The sequence below is a fragment of the Lepisosteus platostomus genome, chromosome 3 (assembly GCF_059453375.1).
Source record: "Lepisosteus platostomus isolate fLepPlt1 chromosome 3, fLepPlt1.hap1, whole genome shotgun sequence".
Taxonomy (NCBI): domain Eukaryota; kingdom Metazoa; phylum Chordata; class Actinopteri; order Semionotiformes; family Lepisosteidae; genus Lepisosteus; species Lepisosteus platostomus.
The window spans coordinates 71272354-71288961 of NC_142613.1; the positions used below are offsets into that span (position 1 = coordinate 71272354).

Genomic DNA, 16608 nt, shown 5'->3' on the forward strand with positions numbered 1-16608 from the left:
TTTTTTTATCTCCCTTTTAGAATCCACTCCCGAGTTTTCATCTTCCTATGCACCTGACTGACTGGTTTCCACAGCAACGGATGAAGACAAAGCGTGAGGAGATTAAGGAGCTCATTCTCAAAATCCAGAGTCAGCAGCAAGCAGACAAGAAAGGGCACCAAGACACTGAAGCTGAAATCCCTGGCAGATCAGTTCTACAGAACCCCATTTCTGACTCCTGAGGCCTGTTTTGTTAGTGCTGTGCTAAACCACGAACCGGCCCTTGCTTCCCACCTCAGCACAGTGCTTCTGCAAACTGTGGGAATACTCATGATTGTACGCTGCTGGATTTTTTTTATCCATCTTGTCCTATTCCCTCCAAAAAACATTTGAAATTTTATTAAATAAAGTATGTACATATGTTAATTTTGCAGTTTGTGAAGCCTTTGTAATTAGTTTTTCACTTGTTAGATATTATGGTCATAGAATATAGTGAAGTATTGTTATTATTAAAATAAATGTTTATGGACCATACCCTTTCTCCCATCTTTGAGCAATTAATTTAACAAATGTTGTATGTAAACATTGTCTGAAATGTCTTATTTAAAAAAAAAAGTTCATTTCATATCCAACGTCAGTGCAAACTGAACTGTTTCAAAGAAGAAAGATAAAAATGTGTGCCATTTAATATGGCTATATGTTGGTTTTTGTTTTATAAATCACCATTGAATCTAAAGCAAATGTTTGAAGTGTCGGGTCTCATCACAGTGTGTCTGCAGGTGTTCAGTGTCTTTGAAGTAGCAGGACTTTGAAGAGCTTGGAGAAGCCATTAAACTGGTCCAATTAAATCAGCTAACATCTGCGTTGGAATGAAGACCTGCAGACGCAAGTATCCTCCAAGTATTGTTTTATAAGTTAATTCTTTGGATAGACCATGAATTAAATGAGGCCAGGAATGATATAGGATATGTAGTGAAGTACAACTTAGAGCAAGATACACAAGTACAAATAAGTTAAAATTCAATACATTTAATTATTTTCCATTTAGAAGATCAAACTTTTTTGTAAAGATAACTAAGGATGTTGGTTATCCGGGTATTCTATAATTGTATGAACATTGCAGAAAACACTGCATATTAACCTCTAGTTGAGCTGCAATATGTATGTGTTGTGTAAACGTGAGTAACATTAAAGATAAAAATAGCTGAATTATCAAGTAGGTAGGTGCGTCAGCATGTGCAGGCCGAAAGGAAACACAACGTTTCGACTGTGGAGCCTTCTTGTTCTTTTGCTGAATTATCATGTTTTTGCATATTGAACAGGGCTTAACTGAGCTTTAGCACAATGGAGCATCTTGGTATTGGCTTCTGTTCTGCTATTATTTTTTCTATAATTTTACCTTACTTCATTTCATGAAATAACTTATTCCTGAATGATTTATCTCAAAATTTAACTGCAGAAGTTTATTTTTCTACAGCTTAAAAGGAATTACACATTGAGAATAACAAGAAATGATTGTGTTTTCTGAATTTGCTTACTTTAATCAAGACCCTTTTTTGAGCCTCATCTCTAATCTCAAAATGCATACGGAAAACATTTTTAGTAAGCCATGAAATGTTTTCTGTGCATTACTGTTAAGGTATTCGTAGGGTTCTTACTAGCAGAGTAAAGATGTTTTGTATTGTCTAGGTGGTATACTGAACTGTTATTCCACCTTTTCCTATGGACTTCAAGCACTGATTAAGCATGTGAGATATCTTAGCACTGATTGGGCTACAGTCACCTTCTGAAAGACAAGCAGACTGACTTTACTCTCTTCTGAAATGGACAGGGGTACTGAACTGATTTGTCTGTCCTTGGTGTAAGAGCCCTGATAGCACACCTGGAACTGTGCCAGATGAGTGCCAACATGTTACAGAGAATTGGGATGACCTGTTGTGTCGGAGACATCTATACAATTTGTGTTGCAGAATGTTGAAAAAAGTACAGAGCCTTCCCTATTTAGCCAGTCATGAAATAGAAAACGTCACACAGCAGACATATTGGATGTATGTAACATATTAACCAACAGTAATTCTAACAGTAATAGTGTAATCATAGTAAACATATTAGATGTTTAGTATGATTACAGTATTACTGTTAGAATTTTTGAAGTATCACACAGTTTGTCATAACAAAAATTCCAGAAAACAAGAAGGTCTCATTTATTAACATCTAATAAGCATTACTTTACATAAAATACAACAAAAACATATCTGGGATGCACAATGGCGAGGGGTTAGCATTGCTACCTTAACAGTGCTGGAGCCTGTGGTAGATGAAAAGTTATTAGGAGTAACAGCATCATCATGGTTAATGTCTAAGACCTCGCCAAACTTTTTTGAATTTTTTTATTTGAAGGCTACAAACACATGCTCCTCCATGAGTTTGAAGATGGCTACATAAGTATCCACAAAAACCTGAATTTACCACTTTCTACTACAGCATCTATTATTAAAACATTTAAGGCTACTGGTATAGTGGCAACTGCTAGGGACAGTACACAAGTGAATAATGCTGCTATGGGCTGTGAAACAAGTGTTTTGGGAGGCAGCTGTAAATCCACATCCAACACCTGGAGATCTGTGATGCACACTGAATAAAATTTCAAAAACTTATTTGAAGTCATGTGCATGAATGTTAACGCTTTCAGTTCATAGCTGGGTTGCAGGAAAAGCCTCTTTTGAGGGTGAATCAAAGAGGGTAAAAAAAAAAACATGATTGCAGTAACAGTTGATACAATTTGTTGTGAACGAATTATATGAAAATTAAAGAAAATTGAAAAATTATGAAGCTCATGTCGAGAAAACTTTCAGACCTACTGTTTCCAATATCCAATATTTACCAGGTAATTGTAGCCAGGTTCTTTCTTCCAAGAAGCTCTATCTTGGTTGAAAGTAGTGGGCATTCCCGCGCGACAATCGAAAGCCTACATCCATATCGACAAAGGATGGTTACGTACACACAATATGAAAGGTCTTGACTGGCCTAATCTATATACGGATCCCATTCCAGCTGTAGGTTTGTGAATTCTGAATTCACGTTCACAAGTTTCCCAACTGAATTGCCAGAACCTCACAGCACACCAGAGGTTTCTCGCTGGTGTATTCCCTGCCAGAGCAACAGTTGTGTACAACGTGTCCTGTACAGTTCATGTCTGAGGATTAGCAAAGCTGTGCCCAAACTGTACTTTGCTGTTGCATTGCATCAATTAGCCCTGCATCGCTGCATTATCACTGCTTTGGGTACCTGGGATCGTGTGGAATAGTTTTGGGCTCTGGACTATAGACTAAGTGGGTTGTGAGTTCAAATCCTATGTGGGTTACTGTTATTGTATCCTTGTGCAAAGTACTCCAATCAAAACTGCTCCTTTAAAATGTTGGTACTTCTGCAGATCTCAGTAGCTAAGTAAGGCTGCCAGTATTTGGATGAGAGAACCTCCTGATGGGAAAACCAGGTTTGTCTTGGTGTATGTGGAATTCTTCCCTCTGGATCAGCATTTACAAAAATATACGTCCCAACGTGGTGACTGAGTTTATTGAGGTCTAATTTATTTTTGCAAGAGTAAAAGTCTTAATGGTTTCCTAGGTGAATTCTGCTTGTTGCTTGTAAAATAGGGCCTCTCCCAACTGATTATTCATTAATTAACTGATGAAGTCGTTTCTCCCATCCCTATTTGATCTGCTGTGTAGTGGGTATATAATGTCTGCCATGATTTTCCCAGATGTGTGCTGCATTTCAAAGACAGATACAGTGGGACACATCCTACATACAATGTAAACTGCTTTGAGAGTCTTTGGAATAAAAAGTGCTCCATAAATGCAAGGAATTAAAAATTATTCTTGTAAATTGCAGCTGCTTTCAAAATGTGCAGCCACCTGATGAAGTTTAGTTTCCACAACTGTTCTGGCAGCATGAAGTTTTTTAAATTTGTCTGCCAGGAGAAACCTTAACACTTGGTGCTACAACATTAAGTGTTTAAACTCCATCTTTAAAAGCTGAGAGTTAAGTATCCATTGCATAGTTACTAATTTTTGCAAAGTGTTCATGATACTGTCTGTTATGGCATTGCTGTCTACAGATTGAGGCTTCCTCTGGCTTGTCTGTATTCTAACTACAATTCCTACAATTGTTCAAATGGAGTAATTTATTTGAGCCTGACAACATTCCTGCTTATTTTTTCATTTTAGAACAAATCGTGCAATTCTTGTTTTGTTTTTTTTATTTGTAAAGTCCGTAAGATGAAGGCAGAACGTTTTTGGGGCTTGAAATGTGAACTCAGTGTGGGCTAATGAAGAAATGGAAAGAGAATAGATTAAAAGTTATTTTGTTTGCAGTTCTACAGAAGTTGTATAGCCATACTTAATTTTTGTTTTTTTCCAGGTGAATTCTTGTAGACTGTATGACCTCACGTCCCTTGCCTTACTTTAGATGTTAGAAAAGGACAGCTGCCTTAAAACAAAACCGTGTAAATATTTAAAAGGTTTCAGTGGGATCACTGCACTCCAGTGCCTGTCTGTGCTGTGACCTACAATTCCTTTGTTCTTTATTTGAATGCTACGCAACATCATGTGCATCCATTAATTCTAGTTTAAATATACAGTAGTTTCCAAACAATGTACTCTGTACACATTGGAGCCATTTTCAAAATGCTGAGAGGTCTTATTAAGATCAAGCATGATTGGGTGCATGTCATATAAATGTTAGTGTATAGAAACATTTTTCATCTTTCAACTTACACTGATTAACTTCAGAATTTGTCAGTGTCCTGACCATTCAGATAATTCTGTGGAAAGCAAGACTATAATGCTAACTGAAAGTCGTCCCCTTTCTGCCCCATACCTTACTTAAACTGTAAATTGAAAACCTGTACGAACTCCACACAATAAGAACAATACTTTTGATTAGAAGGTATAATATAAATAGCAAGCCCAAGAGGTCAGTGATATTAAAGACATGCATGGCGCTGATAAAACTGAACGCTTTCATATTTCACTGGACAACAGTTAGCTTAACAGCACAGGATTGGCTCCTTAAAGTGTGTTAGCTGAATTTCCCAATGGTTGTGGCCTAGTTTTAGAAATCTCCAAGCATGCCCTAGATCTCCCCATTAAGAATATTTAATAAATTCACATTTGGTTAGCCAGGATGTTTAGGACATAATACAACATTGTACAACATTGTACATCATAGGTTTAGACATCCCAAATGTAAGGAAAAACAGAGTAATCCATGACTTCCTTCAGAAGGTTTTGGGTTATATAAGAAAGCGACATGATAATGAAACCTGAATACAAATGTTTAACGATAACTTCAGTTAAAATCTGCATGGATGAATAGTGTTTGTAGAATGTAGGTAACCTATCTAAATTCTTTTAAGTGCCGGTTCAAAACCAAGTGCAAAATTATTGAAAGGTTATTCAAAATAACACTTGGTCAAACTGAGCAGTGTGATTTAGCCATGGCATAAGTAAAGGTGTTCCTAGAAAGTTTAACTTTTCTGTAAATATATATATATATGTATGTATGTACAGTAGGTACTGGACAACAAAATGGACACCCCAATGTAAGGTCAATTAATAGGGTGTTGGGCCACCATGTGTGGCCAGTACAGCCTGTATGCTCCATGGCAGAGAGTCTTCCAGCATCTGGAATTCTGCAGGAGGGAAGTGATAACATTCTCCTACCTGGTTGATAGAAGTGGAATACACCCTCACGAGTGCTGTTCCAGATGATAAAAATGCTTGATTGAGTTCAGATTTGGCGACTGAGAAGGTCATGACATATGGCTAACATGAGGGCACTGTCATTCTGGGGGAAATTTCTCTCAGCACGGAAGAGCTGCTGCAATAGGGGGTGAAGATGATCACTTTGTAACAATTAGCCATTAATATTGGTAATAATATTTCCTTACACTTGTATACCACTTTTCTGGACAGTCCACTCAAAGCACTTTACAGGTAAGGGGGACTCCCCTCCACCACCAGGACACGAGGGTAACACACTTACTCTTTTTTTTTTTAGTCTTTTCGAGAGACGCCCTGGGATTTTTAATGACCACAGAGAGTCAGGACTTCGGTTTTATGTCTCATCCAAAGGATGGCACCTGTTTACAGTATAGTGTCCACCTCACTATACTGGGGCATTAGGACCCACATGGACCGCAGGGTGAGCGCCCCCTGCTGGTCCCACTAACTCCTCCTCCAGCAGCAGCCTTAGTTTTTCCCAGGGGGTCTCCCATTCAGGTACTGACCAGGCTCACACCTACCGAGCTTCAGGGGGTCGTCAGTTGTGAGTTGCAGGGTGACATGGCTGCCGGATAGCGATTAGCTTTGACCTTGCTCGCTAAGGAACTAAGAGCACCCAAATGATGCCAGGAAAATGGTGAAGTCAGGAAAATCACTGAACAAAGTGCACTTTCACGGTTAATCTGTAAGAGAAGACATCAGTGATCAGACTGTTGAAATCAGCCCGCAGATGGAGGCCAGGAAGTGCAAGATGAAGAAGAGGGAGGGCTCTGTCCAGGGCTAGAACTTCTTGGCAGAAGATGATCCCCCGTGATCAGGAAAGACCTTGGATAGAATGGAACAAACTGGAAACTAGGCTGGCTGATACAAGGAGATGGCCAATGTGCTGTGGGTGACCCGATGGGCAGGCAAGCACAGGGAGGACCAAAGAGACGCTACTCATTCTGCACAGTTCCACAGTTATTTCAAGGAATTCCAAGAACTGTCCGGAAAATAAAAGCAATAACGTAAAAGCGATGAGTATCAAGATTCATGTGACAGATTAACACATTTAATGGTTCATTCTGTCTTGTTACTTGATCTAAAATGGACTAGCACAATGGCATTAGCATGGTATGATTTCCCAGCATGTGTGGTTTTGATGACCCCAAGAAAGTAGGCTCTTAAAATATTTGCACATTTAGATATTTAAAATGTGATTACATTTACAGTGAAAAGTAATTTACAATTATTATTATTAAGTATTGGGTATTTTTTGTAGCTCTAATGGTTTGCCGCTGATAGTGTCTTACATTGTGCTGCTTATTTCACACATGGCAGCTGCTGTTGCTGCAAAGCAAATTAAATTTTAAACTCTCAATTTATTTATGTGTATGCAGTTAATGAAAACCAAGCAAAAACACTCACAAAAAAACCCTCTTCAATGTGGCATAGGTAAATGTATAAAGAATAAATCTGAAGAAAGCAGTATTTCATTAAACCTTAAAACACATACGTAATTACGTTTTCAACATCTTTGTACAGAAATGGCATTATGTCAAGATAATTCTCCACATGACTAAAACGAATCAAATCATAATCAAATGGAATGAGGTACCATCCAGTTTCTGAAACGTTTTCCAGCATTTACATGAAGTGTGACTCAGAGGTTTAGACCCAGCAGATTAAACATAATGAAATAAAATAACATGTAAACATTTCAAGAAACAAGTTTTTGCCTCATTGTTCCAACACAGAAAAATGATACAGTTGCCAGGCTTAATGTATCGGGTGTCCAGCTAATTAGATGTGCTCACCCTGTATTGCCTTTCAACCTGGGATAAAATGTCTCCTTTAAAAATACTTAAAAAGTTTTATGTTACTGGATAGTTAAAAATGGATGAACAATAGATTGGCATGTGTTGTATTCTTGTGGAAACCATGGTGATGTTAAAATCTACCTCACCTTACATTTCCACTTCAAGTGCTCTCTGAAGGATGCCGTCTCTGTATTGGAAAAACTCCCAACAGCAGAAACATAAATTTCCTCGAAGTGGATATTTAATTTTTCTTTGAACTGCTTGTATTTTTTTGCTAAACTGTTGATGTCTGCTTGATAGTATTAGCAACACTCTCAAAGTGTTCAAACACAAGAACTAATGAATTCTACCCCCCAACGCAACATAAACGATAATTAATAACTGTTTTTTTGTATTACAAGATATACGTTTAACATTATTATTTGTAATAGGTACAAGCTTATAATATCCATTCACTTTGAATCTGTTCCTATGGATAACTGAGACCTTTATTGGAATATATTTAATAATATAAAGTAGCAAGCTTCTAATTAATCTTAAACACAAATGAAATCTGCTACTTAAAGTGCTTCGTTTGTGTTTTCTTTGCAATTAATAACTTAGAAACAACCTTTAAGACTTATCACTTATTAAAACTTAAAAAGGTTACAATAACATTCACAGCATTTGTGTTAATTATATTCTGTTATTTAATGTTTTTATTTACTTTCTTGTGTGCTTTATACTTTTTTGTTACCTGACACAAGGTTTAAGTTTCCTCTGCAAATTCTAAACCTTGATTAAATTAAGGCCTTCCCCTGCCCATCAGTCCTCCTGTCCATTTCCCTAACCACTTTATCCAACTCAGGGCTGCAGAGAAGCCAGAGTGTGTCCTGTCAAGCAATGGGCATAAGGCACCACTCCATCACAGGGCATACAGACAGACACGCTCACTCAAAACAGGGCCAATTTACGGAAGCCAATTAACCCACCAGAATGTTTTTGGACTGTGGGAGGAAACCAGAGCCCACACGGGGAAACAAACATGCGAAGCACATACAAGCTCCACACAGACAGCACCCCAAGACTGGAATTCAGCTTGGGGCCCCACTCCTGTAAATCAGCAAGGCTAACACACATTATAAATACAGTACGTGACATCACCTTTTGAATCATAGAGTCTTTTTTGCTCCTATGTAATGGGAATCTACCATCAACACTTGGGTGCGCAATTTGCATTGTGATGAAGGGTTTAATGTTTCTATTCCGGGTCCTCGTCTTTCCAGAATCTTCCAGATGCCAGGCGCAGGTTCCGTCTTTTAAAAACGACACCACTTCGCACTCATTTCGCTTCTTATATTTGATAAAGTGCAACTAACAAACGGCTCATTAACACGTCACTACAGTGCAACTGGAATTGTGAGCTTCATTCTTTCACGCAGATTGGATTAATCATCCAAACGTTTTATCATTAAAAGCAGTTATCATTTATGGGGTCCGTGTCTCGTCAGCTGCAGGTTTAGGGAACGAACAAAAAGGCTTTTAAGGAGTTAACCAAGAGGTGTTGCACGGTCCGCCAGACACGGCATCTGACTAAGTTTCACTCAAGGTATATGTGATCCCGACAGGTTACACGTCCCGAAGGACTTCTGCTGCCAGGTGACTTGAACTACACCGGCAGATGTCAGCTGGAGCGTCTCTGGGGAGCTGCAGCTTCACATGACGATACAAACTGATGGAAACCAGTGGTCCGGTTTAATAAAGCGCCACTGACACGGGGGCAATAAGCTACATATTATTCCACCACGGCATTAAAAAACTCTTTTTTTTTAAATGCTAATCCAACATGGTATGCTTACTATAATACTAACTTCAGTGCTCGATGTGTTTGGCTCCGCTCGGTTAACTCTAGAACTTCTTGAAAAAGTGATCTTTACATTTCTGACCCGAAGGCATTAGGAGAGAGTCGCACACAAAAACTAAAATAAAAAAATAAGCAACCATAAAAAGACCCAAAAGTCAATTACCGCCTTTTCACTCAAAAGCCACATTTACGTACACAGTACATATTATTTGGATCAACTAGCAAAAATATAAGAATATGAAAGCTGTGTGTACCTTATCTTTATTTGCCTCATTTAACCTTTTTTGTAAGATGCAACTGATGGTGTTATATGTACTCTTGTGCGTATTATATATACATCACTGCTGTTACAATAATAATAATAATAAAAAGAAACTAAAAAAGTCACGCCTTATCTCCAGCCGCCCCGACACAGGCGGCTCACGAAGTCACCCGTCTGCAGCGCCCCCTCTCGGCCGGCCGCGGCTGCGCCTCTTCCAGTGACGTCACGGCCATTTCCCAGGACGTCTTTCCCAGCGAATTGGAGAGCCGGGGCTGCAGCAGGAAGAGGAGCACGGGGAGACCGGAGCCGGGATCTGCGGCTAGGGATCACTTAGGGAAACTTGAACTTTCTGTGTGCACAAGAAGAAGAAGAGGAAATCGCCCCGGAGGACGTTCGGAAAATCGGACAGAGTAAGTTCCTGTACAACTTTCTGCCTGATTGAGCGTTTTGGATGATGGGGGGGATGTCGTTCTGTTTTGTCGCACTCCGGCTTTGAAACATTAAAGTAGAAGGAAAGGCTCGCCGGTAATGCTGATGCTAATGGAGGCTGTCAAAACACAGGAAGAGCTGCCACTTCATTTAAACTCCCTTCCAGTCCCACAAGCACAGCGACCCGGATTCTGAAAATCCTGTGGCTTACAAATCCAAGCGTGGGATTTCTTTACTTGGTGAATTTGCATATCTTGCAGCGTGAGTTATATTAATTGCACCGCTGATAATATTGCCGGGCAGTAAATACAGATAAAACTAGTGTAAATGTGTCTGTCGGTCGCTTGACTTGTTTTTTTCCTAGATCCATCCTCTTTTCCTTTATCATCATTTGTATTTGGGTTATCGGTAGCAAAAAAAAAAAGAACCGTTTTATTAAGCGTGAACTTGAGTAAATCCTCGGATCCTAGCTTTTTCTGGGGTGTGAAGAGTAATCCGAAGAAATGGCACTTGATTTGCTCTCTGATTTTCTTAAGAGGTTTTGGATAAGGGAAGCTTGACAACTTGGAAACTTACACCGCTACTGATACGGACGCGTGTATGAATCTACCTGAGACGATAAAATATGGAGGAGCAGGGCCTCCTGACACCAAGGAGAGCTGCACTCGAGTTAAATAACTGGGTAGGAAAATCGGAGGTACAAAGGTTGTGGCTGGTAACTAGATGCAGGAATGCCTGAAGGCGTTTGCCATTAGCTTTTGAGATACGGAGGCAAAAAATATTACGTCTCGAGTTAGGTCTCACGCTGCGTTCTTGCTGAAGTAAAACTTGAATTCAAAGTTTAAAGCAGATTTTAGGAGTAGTAGTCTGAATTTCTGACACACGGAAAGTTGGAAGAAGCACCCGCAGGAGGTAGGGCCCCTAACCTAATGAATGGTTTGTTTCTAAAATGAATGGAGAAATCGTTAAGGACAGCCTTTAAAAGGTGCAGTTGACTACCCGTACGCATACTGTAAAAATACTTTTCAATGAACTTGCAGGTAAAGTGGTATTTTAAGTCACGACGCACTGCTATTAAACATTGACTTTTATTTTAAATGTATGCTATTGATTTTAACCGGTGCCCACCACGTCCTACATTTTAAAAAAGATTTTACAACTAAAATAACCATTTCCTGTTAGGTAGTATTGCTAAAAATCACTTGGACTGCTGTGATTCAATGATAGCAAGATAACGTTATCTTTCCAATTCATTGATGAATGAAATTGGAATGAATGATATACGTCTAAGACCGCGTAGATCAGTATTACTAGTACATATTAGGTGACTGGAAATTGGTTGAAACTTATTGCCTTCAATTACGTTGAATTGTATTATAATTCTGAGCAAGACGTAGCTTTAACATTTAATTAACTTTTAGAAAAAATAAAAATTTGTCTAACTGTACGTCTTGTGAAACACCATTATGACTTAACCTTTGTACTGCAATAGCTATGAATTGTGTGCAGCTGGAATCTTTGGTTTATGAGTGATGGCATAAAAAGTTACACTATGTAACTAATTCTTGAAAATGACATTGTAATACGTCCTTCAAATCCATATCTTTTGGGTATCATTTAACCATTAGGAATAGTTTCTTTTGCAAATGGTGTGCAGTGGAGTGGAAAAACAGCCACAGGTTCAAAGGGCTGCTAGTACAGAGTAGGGACTTGGTTAACTATTTCTATAAATATGCAGACACTTCCTGCCAGCGGTGGTTTTACAATTCATTAAGAAACCTTGAGCCCATTTGAAGACCACAGTGCAGAACTGTACAATAAAACACAAACTGCTTTATTCGGTGTAGGAGACGGAAAGTAAAAACCATAGAAATGCATGACTTAATTTAACGGCAAGATAAATTTAGCTATGATGCATCATTAGACTCTAGGATCTAATGAATGGTGTCAGTGCACACCCTTGGCAAAGAGTGAGTTCCACTTTACAGCACAGTATTGACTGCAGAGGAAAGTTGCAGGGTGAAGCTCATCTCCTGATTTTAACACGGGCATCAGTATCAACCAGGGATTCCAGTTGATGGAGCTGTCCACCCAGCTCCTCCGAGTGTTATTATAAATGGAACGACACCTCCTTATCTCAGGGCTGATTCCACATGCAGTGGAATTTGGACCGTGTCAAACATTTCCGGGATACACATCTGTGCATTACAAAGCTGATAAAAGGTGGGGATGTCCTTAGAAGCGACAGTTGGAGCTTTTAGCTCTGGGTTGGAGGGGTGGTTTCAGTGAGGTGGCGGCCGTGAAAGAGTTAAGTGATCTGCAGCAAGCGCAAGAAGGCAGAGCCAGGTGAACGCCAGATCAGTGACTAGGTGAGCAATCCTCATTACAGTATCTTCACCAGGTCAACTACTGATACAGTATCCTGAGTCAGGTTCTCCCATTGTAACACTTATTTCTTGTGATGAATGGGAGACTTCAGAATATCTAAGAAACGTGCACATATTGAGTTACTTGAGCTAAACAATGACCTCTGACATAGGGTGTGGTTCCGATAATCTGCGGTCTTGAGTCTTCTTTTTGTTTTCCCCAAGTAACTGTTCTGTATCCATTTTGGCACTTTTCTGAGATGCAGGTGTCTTCATCGTACTTCATTGCGCATCGGAGAAAATGACCGCCTGTTTTTGTGTGTACGTTTTCTGAACGGGTCCAGAAGTAGGGCTCTTTTGAAACCGCAGAAGTTCGAGTGGGGGGTTGTGACGGCATGCACGGGCAGCAGAGGAACAAGTAGAAACGAACGATGTCCGAGTGACGAAGGCTGGATGGCTGACATGTTTCACGTTTCTATTTTTCAGCGCGGTCTTGACTTGTATGTGCTCTGTTGGGTTTGTTCCTTTTTCACAGCACACGACAGAAGCCACTCGTGCTGTTTCTCTCTTGTTTTATACACAAGCTGCGATCAGCCACAAGGCTGAAATGTTTGCAGGAGTGTTACTGTATGTGCCAGCGGTTCAGAGCTCTGAGCTGACGCGTCGTATCTTATAACTGATGTATTTAAAGGCAGTGACCATGGTTATGAGAGACATTTTCTCTCGGATGCTACTTTATATGGTCACTTCTGTTGTGAGGAGTGTTTGTTTTTGAAGTGCGGCACCTCGAACTTTTCTTCATCGTCATAAAGTGGAAATGGAGGTTTTTCTGCTTCCAATGCTTATAATTCATTAGTGTGGTTTGATGACATTCATCCATTTTCTAAACCGCTTTGTCCAGTACAGGGTCACCTCTGGATTGGACACCAGTCAGCTGCAGGGCTCACTCAGACCAAAAATATACACCCATTTACACCAGGGCTAATTTACAGAAGCCAGCTAACCTTCCAGCATGTCTTTGGGCTGTGGGAGGAAACCAGGGCACCTGGTGGAAACTGATGTGAACATGGGAGGAACATAGAAACTCTACACCGATGGCACCCTGGGAATCCAAGACGCTGTACCAGCACTGCGAGGCAGCAGTTCAAACCACTGTGCTGTTATGTCTCCCTAGTTTATCCACAATTGCCTTTATCTGTATAGTTCCATAATTCAAGTGAACCTATTAGTATACTACAAAGGAACAAGAAAAGGTTTATTCCATGCTGAAAAGAGAAACGCAAACGCAACGTTTCGGCTGTGGAGTCTTCTTTGGGTGTGAAGATTGTGAAACCCGAAGAAGGCTCCACAGCCGAAAAATAGTTTCTTTTCTCTTTTCAGCATGGAATAAACCTTCACTTGTTCCTTTGAAGCCTTACGCATGCTGACGCAGCTGCCTCCTTGAACTATAAGTATACTAGTCAAGTTTGTAGATGATACAAATTAGGGGGATTAACACACACTGTAGTTGCATTTAATTCCAAATGATTTAGAAGAAGTTCAAGACAGGGCCAGCACCCGGCAGATGATGTTTAATGTAGACAAGTACAGGGTTTTGCATGCAGGTAGCAGAAACATCACCTATAAATACAAAATGGGAAAAGCTGAGCTAGTATAGGCAAGGTATGAATGAACTTTTTTATATTTTCCAGTCAGTGTGGGGAAGCAGTAAAAAAGGCAAAATGAGGGTAATATAGTCAAAAGTGTGAAATTAAAATGAAGGCATGTTAAAATTGTAAAATGCATTAGTAAGACCCCTTAAGGATATTGTGTCCAGTTTTGGTTATGGTAAAAAATAAATATCACCGGCTCTGGAATCAGTCCAGACAGGAGCAGACAGATAAAGTTAAAGGGAAATGCCCTATACTAACAGGCTGAAGGAACTGAACACTTTCAGTCCTGTACAGAGAAGACTACAAAGGGGAGCTGAAGCAAGTATTCATGATCCACAAAGATATGGACAGTCGGTGCAGTGACTGTGCTGTGTTTATGTGATTAAAATTCTGTACATTTTTATTTATTTGGCTGCATCTTTATCCCAGGTAAGTGGTAAGAATTACATTAGGCAAAATACAAAGTTTTACTTTTAGAAGGAAAACCATTTAAATCACAGGAGTGTGATTTAAGCGATAAGGTACATTGTGACAGAAAGTGCAGTTTGCATAGTGCATTAAAGGATGTAACTGCCTATAGTGGAGGAAAAATGCACAAATGTGGGAATGCAGAACATACTGAGCACTATGCATGTTCAGCATGGGCACAGTGAAACTACAGAGCAGCTTTTCAGAGCAGCCAGGCTCTGAAAGTGCAGTCCGCACAGGGGAGTTCTGGAACGAGAAGGTGGTGTGGTGTGGGTCACCCCTGATGTTCATGGGATGATAGGTTCTCCCCAAAAAACAAAAGGACACCACTAGAGAACTGGAGAGTGAGGGGAAGGCATTACCAACTGGCCAGTAGAGGAGGGCTGTAGGAGGAGAGGAGAGGGGGCAGTGTGTGAAGAAGTGAAAGGTTTGAGGGTCAATCCCCTGGTCAAAGTTAGCGATTCCTTAACAGAAGCATGTTGAGTGTGTTGTAATAGGGGAGCCAGGATGGTGAGATTAAGGGCTTTTTCAGCTTATTCTCATACAGAACATGAGCGTATTTTACAGACACTCAAACAGGGTTGCTTACTGCCACTCGGTGGTGTTCAGTGAATCGTGTTAAGTTTGTTGCGCTGCTCTCTGCAGGGATGAACTTTTCCTCCTGTGGTTAACTTACACAGGGCCAATGCAAATGAGCCCAGGCCTGTTCCCATCATTTCACTTTGCCTACGAGAGACCGCAAAACCTAAAATAACAGGTTCAGAATTGATCTTTTTCATTTTGCAACATTCCTCCTATAAAATAATTTCGGCTACTGTAGTGAAGCAGGGCCATGAAGGAAATGATTGAATCTAATCTAAAATGCCCAGTGATCCTAAAAGTGGCGTCTTGTACTATGTGTGTCATCCATGCTTACCAATTAAAGGATAAGTGTTAAAGAACACACAACCTTAGGTCTAATAGAGAGGTTATTACCATTTTGAAGTTATGGTTATTGATTAAAAAAGGAAAACATTAATGTGACATTAGATGTGGAGGATAGTTTGTACTATGTTTTCTTTTATCCTCTGATGATTTGAAGAGGTTAAAAATGTGGCTGGAGTCAGACTCAAATGAGATCTTTGCCATATCCTGTCATTGTGCTGCAGTGGAGATGGGTATTTAGTGCTATTCATGTAATGTTCCAAACAATTGTGAAAACGGCGTTCCCTTTCTTTTCCGTATGCTGCTTTCAGTGAATTTCCTTTTGCCTCAGTGTGTATGTTGACATGACCAGCAGGATTGTGAACTTTACTCCTTTATATTCCTCTGTAAGGTAGGAACTTTGTCCAGTGCCAGTATCCTCCATCAGTGCCGTGACAGCCTATAGACTGATAAATATCCTTACCTTGTACTTTCCTGTGTTTGGTACACTGGGCTAATTAATTGCTTGGAAAAAAAGACAATGTATATTGCTTCCTGTGTTATCAGCAATCATTGATTATTCAGATAGATTATGATGAACCTTCTTGGGGAATTAATTATAACTGGGGGTAATTTAGCAGTTCCGTAAAGATAACCAGTTTAAACCTGTACTAGGGGAAAATACTGAGGTGTAATGTACAGTAAAAGGAAAGAAATAGCTCTGTAAGTAGCAGTTATCATATTAGTTTGGAGCGTTAGAAAATGTGCGTTAATTTTGAAGCTGATGCCATTCATTTTCTTCCATATGTATGCTGAAGAGTCTCTTAGTTGGGGGCATCCAGTGCCTATCCTGAGAACACAGGGCTCGAAGTGGGACCAGGAGCATCTGACTGCTCCTGCCTCGGGTGAGATACCAGTCAGTTGTAGGGCCATGGAGAAGAGGACAGTCTCGAGAATCCAGACAGTTTGAGCCAGGATGTCACTGGAGGTGGGAGGAAGCCAGAGTACCTGGATAAATCCCATGCAAATACAGACAGACCATGCAGACTCCGCACGGAAGGAGCCAGCCTGATATTGGACCCGGGACCTAATAACTGTGCAGCTGCAGTGCTAACCCCCAC

At 40.0% G+C, this 16608-nt stretch overlaps 2 protein-coding genes across 13 annotated transcripts in view; both read left to right on the plus strand.

The window, feature by feature from the left end:
- senp6a (SUMO specific peptidase 6a) overlaps positions 1-513 on the plus strand; it is a 45604-nt gene extending 45091 nt beyond the window's left edge. For all 7 annotated transcript variants that reach the window (XM_088626680.1, XM_088626682.1, XM_088626683.1 and 4 more), the window contains one exon: positions 21-513. In XM_088626680.1, coding sequence (XP_088482806.1) covers positions 21-221 — 201 coding nt within the window. In that variant the 3' untranslated portion in view covers positions 222-513. The remainder of the gene's footprint in view (positions 1-20) is intronic.
- Positions 514-9911: 9398 nt separating this feature from the next.
- LOC148675392 (unconventional myosin-VI) overlaps positions 9912-16608 on the plus strand; it is an 87830-nt gene continuing 81133 nt past the window's right edge. For 3 of the 6 annotated variants that reach the window (XM_088626687.1, XM_088626689.1, XM_088626690.1), the window contains exon 1: positions 9912-10079. The gene's annotated coding sequence lies outside the window, so the exon portion shown is untranslated. The remainder of the gene's footprint in view (positions 10080-16608) is intronic. The other 3 variants (XM_088626688.1, XM_088626691.1, XM_088626692.1) reach the window with 1 other exon arrangement.